At 41.1% G+C, this 7661-nt stretch overlaps 1 protein-coding gene across 6 annotated transcripts; it reads left to right on the top strand.

Moving 5' to 3' along the window:
- Positions 1–634: 634 nt before the first annotated feature.
- On the top strand, positions 635–7576 carry LOC135558812 (serine/arginine-rich splicing factor 11-like). Of its 6 annotated transcripts, none has more exons than XM_064992959.1 (12): positions 635–933; positions 1246–1379; positions 3813–3928; positions 4131–4217; positions 4359–4408; positions 4826–4971; positions 5090–5168; positions 5301–5426; positions 5592–5681; positions 5808–5891; positions 6194–6353; positions 6561–7576. In XM_064992959.1, the coding sequence occupies exons 1-12, from the start codon at positions 812–814 to the stop codon at positions 6762–6764; spliced, it is 1398 nt and encodes a 465-aa protein (XP_064849031.1). In that variant the 5' UTR covers positions 635–811; the 3' UTR covers positions 6765–7576. The 6 variants fall into 6 exon arrangements, with proteins under 6 accessions (XP_064849031.1, XP_064849030.1, XP_064849035.1 ...); XM_064992958.1 differs by having other exon boundaries at positions 3813–3970; XM_064992963.1 differs by lacking the exon at positions 635–933 and adding an exon at positions 3405–3522 and having other exon boundaries at positions 1288–2983; positions 3813–3970.
- The last annotated feature ends 85 nt before the right edge of the window (positions 7577–7661 follow it).

The following is a 7661-nucleotide window of genomic DNA, read 5'->3' as shown; positions in this document are numbered from 1 at the left end:
TGTGTTTGCTCAGGAGTGTGTGAGACCGAATTAGATATGAAGGTAATAGAGTGTATTCACAAACAACACACAGTACAGACTGAAAACACACTAAATGCACACATACGTCTTATAATAGCGCTTGGTTGAGGTCAAGTGACATAACCAAAAACATTTACAGACTTTATGGAAATAAAGAGGGACCTTCAACCAAATAACAGGTTGTGTACTCCCACAGCCCTTTACAGCGTCAGATACAAATGACCTCCAAAAATGAATGACAAACAGACGATAGGCCAGAATACCACCACCCCTGAGATTTGGACTGAGCTAAAGGAGCTGAGAGACATGGTGCAAAACAGTGAGGACCAGACAGAAGAGTAACAATTGCTCTTGCTTGTTTGTTTCACTTTTGTGAAAGCATATTCAAAGAGTCAATGTCTGTTTTCATTATGATTACCATCTGAACATAAAATATCTATTGGCCTGAGTTGCACCATCTATTTCAATTAGCCTAGAAATCAAATTCACTGTTAATTACATGCCACCGAAACGTGAGAAATTTCACATTTGATTCCTGGGAGAGAGCGACCTCTTCTGGCACACATCACCACTAGCTACATTACCGCAGGACTTTCACAATGCGCATGCGCTGTTTTGTGTTTTCAAGCTAAACAACATGGCGGCGAAACGAATCGAGATCTTTATTTGAGTTTATGAAACGCCTTCGACGAGGATAGCAACTAATTGGATATATTTATACAATAATACTTCTGAAATAGAGAGGTAATTGTTTATATATATATATTTGTTTTTACTATTTTGTGAAAACATGAATTGTACCACGAACGTAGTGCAGGTGACGAACGTGTCGCCAAGCACAACATCCGAGCAGATGCGAATGCTGTTCGGGTTTCTTGGAACCATTGAAGAACTCAAATTGTTTCCACCAGAGTAAGTAGCTCATATTTGTTGAACGGTTGTTGCTAACTATATACAGTTATTGTTTGTTTAGTTAATCACTTCTTACCACTTTGTGATTTATTTGATTTCAATGTAGTATTATTATTAACGATGCTAACGTTAGCATCAGGAGGCCCCATCTCGGGCCGTCCCCGAAACCTAAGAAGGCGAATCATTAACTACTATAGTTGGGTAACGATAGTTTGCCTAGCGACTTCGGGGATGTTTTGCTATATACAATCTATTATGGTGTCGCTGGCGGACTAACTAACGTTAGTTAACTACAAACATTTTTTATTGCAGTGAGTCGCCTCTGCCAGTGACGTCGCGTGTGTGTTTTGTGAAGTTCAAAGAGTCCGAGTCCGTGGGGGTGTCTCAACATCTGACCAACACAGTCTTCGTGGATAGGGCGCTGATCGTCGTCCCTTTTGCCGAAGGTTGGTGATTTGTTCTTCCCTTTCTGTATGAATGATCCTTGACTGTATGATGTAGTGATGGGAGAGTGACGCCTGACGCCCCCATTGATTTCAGGATGGCGCAATATGAGCCTGTGGCTTGAGCCACTGTTAAGCCTGTATCCTAACTATTTCAGATTGCTTTGGCAATGTAAACATATGTTTCCCATGCCAATAAACCCCATTGAATTGAATAGTAACCATTTTTGATCTGACAAGCCTATCTGATTCTGTGATCAATGATGTCAAGCCACTCTTTCTGTCCTATCTTGTACGACCCCTCTGCTAATTGCAAGTAGAGAGGTGTCTATACCAGCTCTCACAACCCAGACCCTTGGTATACTGTGGAAATAAAAGACCATACCTATAACCATACACGTATGTCTTATATATAAAGTTTCTGCCACACTGTAAGGTCATAATGTCTTCCATGATGCATTGGACTTGGTAGACACTAAACAACACAGATGACCTTGAGTAGTCTGTAGTAGTCTCCAGGGCCAATTCTTCCTCCTCCACCAGTAAGCACAGTATACCAAGGACTGCTTTAGGGACTGGGACTTGCTCCGACTGAGAGGGCTGAACAAGCCCAGACCCATGGGCAGACAGACGCACCTCCTCAAAAGAAAGCAGAGATGAACTTACATGTGTATAAAAACTTAACCATGCTTTTTATTTTCTCCCCCATATTGGACTATCCTCTATTAAACTTCTCTCTGTTATTTGTGTGTGTGATTTGTTGTAGTGGAGAAGGCAAAAGCAGAGCCCCCTCCTTGATGGCTGAAAGTGGTCCTCTGCCTGCCAACAGGGGATTGTAGGCATTTACAAAAGGCCAGCAAGCGTTCAAGCAGCCCCCCCAGACCCTTCTCTTTCTCTTTTTTCCTGTGTCCTTCTTTCTTTCTCTCTCATTTTCTCTTCTTTAGGGTATTTTAGATTACATTGAATGCAGTAGCATATATATTACTGTTAATACTATAATGCATATCACATGTATTACACAAATATTTCTTGACTGCTCACAAGTACATATTTATCAAAACAGGTGTGTTAATAATCTGACCTGTATAATGTCCAATCTGGTTTTCTCATTGGATCCAAGTGGTAAGAAGTAAACCATAGCAGAGTAACAGAACAGTAAACTATACACTTCTCAATAACACAGCTATTGGTATACCTGCATTTCATATTTTTTCACCTTTAGCATTAAGGCACTTCCTGGTTTGGGGAATTGGGTGACCAATAGTATCCAATTTAAATTTTGCAAGAAATTACATGCACTCACTCACCACTCTGTCCCTGAATTTGGCGGATTAAAATAGCAAATCTCTGTGTTTTCTATGTTGTACTTTAAGGTTCCTGCCTGTATCTAGTTGTTAATTGTCTTAGATATCCACCCCACATGGCAATGGCAACTGGTTCAGTGCTCTCTCTTTAACAGTGGTCTTTCTTTTTTGTTGTTGTGTTTTACAGTTCTTTTTCCTGGCTCAGCCAGTCCTGTATACCAGGCCCCGCTGAAAATACCACCCAACCGTTTTGTCTCCTGCAGCTAAATTCTCTCCCCCGTGTGCCCTTTTTAAATGTTGTTTGTGAGTGTGTTTGTGTGTCTTCTGTAAAAAAAATTTTTTGTTATTTTTGCTATTGTATCTTGATTAAGATATTGTATGTTTTCTTTTTTTAGGTAGCAATGGCACCATTGAGATCTGAAACCATAGTTTTTTTTCTGATCACTATGTTAGGCAAACAAGCTAATCTAATGTTGCCAAGTTGATTTTACACTTAAATAAAAGGCATTGGTTCATTTGTTGCATATTTAATGCAGTGACAGGTAAGGTTCTTGGGAGTGTAGATATCACCTACCCAAAATGTGAATGCTAGCTGGGTTTTTTTTTCTACTTATAACTGTATTGCTGGTAAGTAGTAGAAAATGTCAGTAATCACTGTTACCCTCCAACTCTCTGAAATTCTTTTTGTTTTGTGTATCTCGATTTTTCTCTGTGTGCTCCTTAGTAGTGAAGCCGCCAACGTGAGTCGCTTGTTCAATCTAAATGAAAATTGAGAGCACACCCCACTGGAGAAGCCGCTGTGCTAGCTAACGTTTGGTTCATGACTTAAAAAACACGTTCAGGTGATACAATCTTGGCAGTGTTCACTGGAGTAGTGTGTATTGTGATATACTATTTTCCCAATCGTAGTTATTTTTCAATCTACACTGGTTAAAATAATAAAGGGAACAAACCTTCTCAAATCTAGCAGCTATCAAAGGTAACAGTATTGAATCCTTTACAAATGTTTTTGAAGAATACTTGAGCAAGTCATCTGTTTTTTTTGTTGTTGTTTTTTCAAAATGTCCTTTTCTGTAGAGTCTAGACGTTGATGTTCTCTTCTTCCCCTAATGCCTGTTTGGTTTTTCTGTAGGCGTTATCCCGGAGGAGGCTAAAGCTTTGTCACTGCTGGCGCCAGCAAATGCTGTTGCAGGGATTCTGCCCGGAGGAGGTCTCCTTCCAACACCAAACCCCATGTCTAATCCACAGGTAGGACTTCTCCCAACACCAAACCCCATGTCCTATCCACAGGTGGGTCCTCAGCACAGAGATACAATGTTTAATTGTTCTGTTTAATTCTGTGGTCCTTAAGTTATTCAAATTAAACATCTGCCTTAATGACTTGATAATTGTCCGCTCGCGTATATATAGACAATGAAAGGGTTAATGGTGTGCTGTTGTTTTTTTGTAGATGGGTGGCAATCCTTTCGGCGGTCCCTCCTTGGAAGCGATGGCAGCGTTCGGGTTTCCAAACCCCAATATGAATATGAACCCCCAGGTGAGTGTTGGCTTGAAATCTGGTGATATTTTTGTGTGCGCACACAACTGCTGGTGTTGAAGGGAAATGTTTAAAGGATATCAGATATCTAACTTGTATAGTATATATTTCACACTTTCCTTCACTCTTCTTCCCCAACAGTCATTTCCCACTGACCAGCTTCTGAAGTTTATGTCGCAGGTGGATCCAAAGTAAGTCATCATGCCTCTAGAAAATGTCCATTACAAGACATCAAACACCTATGAGCTGTTCATTTGTTGGATGACCCTCCAGTGTGTTCTAATTAAGCAATAAGGCCTGAGGAGATGTGTTATATAGCCAATATACCACACCTAAGGGCTGTTCTTGTGCACGGAGGGCCTAGATACAGTGCTTAGCAGAAGTATATTGGCTATATACTACACCTCCTCATACCACAAACCCGAAGTGCCTTATTGCTTTGTAAACCGTTTTCCAACATACGTATGACAGTAAACAAGTCGTTTTGTGTCATACCCTTAGTATATGGTCTGATATACACACGGCTGGAATGCTGTTTCAGCCTATCAGCATCTCGGACCCAAACTACCCGGTTTATAATCACCACTAAATAATGTCCTCTTCTTCAGAATGAACCACATGGGTGTAGGGATGAACATGAACATCAACATGAATCCGGGCCTGAAGGCAGACTCTTCCAACAAAGAGATAGAAGAGGCCATGAAGAGGGTCAGAGAGGCTCAGTCACTCATCTCTGCTGCCATCGAGCCTGGGAGTGAGTAGCCCAAGCATTGCATCTCCAAAGGATATATTATATCTGATAAATTACTGGTAGCCCTAGCTATAAGCTATTATTTGCTCTACCAAAGTAATTTCATGTTTTGTTTGTGCAGACAAGGAGAGCAAGAGGAAGCACTCACGTTCCAGGTCCAGGTCTAGACGCAGAAGGTCCCGTTCTCGCTCCAGACACAGGTGAACACAAACTCTATTTCCCTGACAAATAATTTGGATGGTGTTAAAAGTAAAGGTAGTACTTTTTTTATTTATTTTTTTTTCTCTTCATATTAAGGGTAGAGACTAATGTTGTGTTTGTGTGATCTGCAGGCGTTCAAAGAGCAGGTCAAGGCGACGCTCGCACTCCAGGAACAGGAGGCGCTCCAAGAGCCCCCGAAGGAGGAGTGGGCGGTCCCACTCCAAAGACCGGAGCAGACCATCACCAAGCAAGTCCAGGTGAGCCACAGAGCACAGACTTGACCCATTCTTAATCCTCAAGCTGCACGATCTGAACTTCTGAGACCGCCCTGTGATTACTCTCTACCTCGTTATCACAACTCTAATCCCAATATACAATAAGAAATGTTGATCAGATGTAATTAACTTGTCTCCGATCCTCAGGGATAGGAAGAAGGAGGAGCGGGATAAAAAGCGCTCCAAAACACCTCCGAAAAGCTACAGTACTGCCAGGAGGTCTCGCAGTATCGATCGGTTAGTGCAGCTTTCATTAGTCAGAGCCGCATGTCTGACTTGTGGCTCTGTTTCACTATTCTGTCTCAACATGTTGTTGATTGGTCAGATATTTACAACATTTTTTTTTCATGCTGTTGGGTATAGAAAGCGGAGAAGGACTCGCAGTGCCAGCCGATCTCCTAAGAAATCCCCCAAGAGGAAAGTCTCCAGGACTCCCTCTCCTAGAAGGTTGGTGTTTTGGGGATCTCGATTCTCATAGAACAAGAGAATTTCCTTAGTGAACACATTTTCAATATGCTGCCAGTGGTATTTCATTGCTATTTTGAGACGGAAAATGACGAGACATTTTGTTTACAAAGTGTAACTGTAAATGCCCTGAGAACACTCACTCAAATAATTTATTTAGATTCAAATTTAAAGGTTTCTTAAAGGTAACCTGGAAATAAGCCATTTTAGACAGTCAACTACTACACTTCTCTTTGGATTTGGAGACTTTGTTTCATAAGCTTTTAACTTTCCTCGCCCTACAGACATAAGAAGGAGAAGAAGAGGGACAAGGAAAGAGAGAAGGACCGTGAGCGCAGGAGCGATAAAGACCGCAGTCGGGATGAAAGGAAGGAAAAGAAAGAAAGGAGTAAAGACAAAGAAAAGGAAAGGGAGAAAACTGACGGGGAGAAAGGAGATGTGAAGGTCAGCACCAATGACTGAATGATTTGTCATGTGTTATACACCTCATGTAAGATGTGTAGGATGTCCGTGTTCATTTTCTTTCTTCCTTCTGTATTCTGACCTCTGTTCGAGATCCAGCGTTTTACTCGCCGTGTATGAAAGAATAACAAGTAATATGAAATGAGTGTCCGATTTATATTAAACTTAAGTCATTTCAAATTTCCTTAGACGTCTTTGCAGGTCACCAGAGACTATGATGAGGAAGAGCAGGGCTACGACAGTGAGAAGGAGAGGGAGAGGCTGGACAAGAAAGATTCCGACCAGGACTCTGGAGCCCAGTCTCCTCACTCGGTGGAAGGCAATGGCACTGGGCTTTCCAAAGTCAACGGAGACGACCACCGTGAAGAGGATGACATGGATGTCAGTGATTGAGTCACCCAATAATAGAGACCGATGTATAGACCTCTATGTACCCAACCCTCCATTGTACCATAACCTCCATGCCCCACCGAGCTTACTGTATTCGGGCTTCATTCAACTCAACTCGATCCTTCTTTATCTCGGTTGAATTGTTAGTTTTCCTTTTGGATTGACGAGACAAAATCGATCAAGTAGAAGACGAACTGAAAGATTAACCGTAAGATTTTTCTGTTTTGTTATCATTTTCTGTATGTATTGTAATTATTTCGTTCTATTTTGATGGTGAAAATGTGAAAAGGGTGGGGTTGGTTGAAACTTTTATTGCTGTAATTTGAAAGTGAATTCTAATTTGGCAAAGTGTGCGACTTGATTTTCTTTTTTCAAGCAGAGCCTACATGATGATAATGGCTTTTGTGTATTTTTTGTTGTTTAAATCTAGTTTCTACACATTGCTAGGAGCGGAAGCAGCCAGTTACACTGCTTGACAAGTTCACCATATGTCCATTTTCATCAGACAACATGGCTGCAACATAGAACAGTGCTGTGGACTTAGCTTTTTATTATTGAGCTTCTGTACGGAAGTCGCCTCAGTAAATTCACCATCTATTTTCTGTCACTCCTATACGTGGTATATTGTGTTTATATCCCATCCGTTATTATACGGAAGATGTATACTTATACTGGGTCTTGTGGCGGCAAAATAATCTGTCCTCTCTCTCATCTATTCACAATACCCAGTAGATCTGATGCTCGTTGTAATTCTTAGAAGTTTGTATTGTTTTATCAGTGATTTTTTTATATACAATAAAAACCTGGGGAAAGAATTGATTTATTTTGTTTTAAACTTCAGGTGCTCATTTTAGGTTTGGGCAAAGTTTTAACATGGGCCCTTGTGTGACCCCGTATCAA

This window comes from Oncorhynchus masou, chromosome 17, assembly GCF_036934945.1.
Source record: "Oncorhynchus masou masou isolate Uvic2021 chromosome 17, UVic_Omas_1.1, whole genome shotgun sequence".
NCBI classification, from domain to species: domain Eukaryota; kingdom Metazoa; phylum Chordata; class Actinopteri; order Salmoniformes; family Salmonidae; genus Oncorhynchus; species Oncorhynchus masou.
The sequence above is the reverse complement of the archived record's forward strand: the minus strand, read 5'-3'. Positions and strand labels throughout refer to the sequence as shown.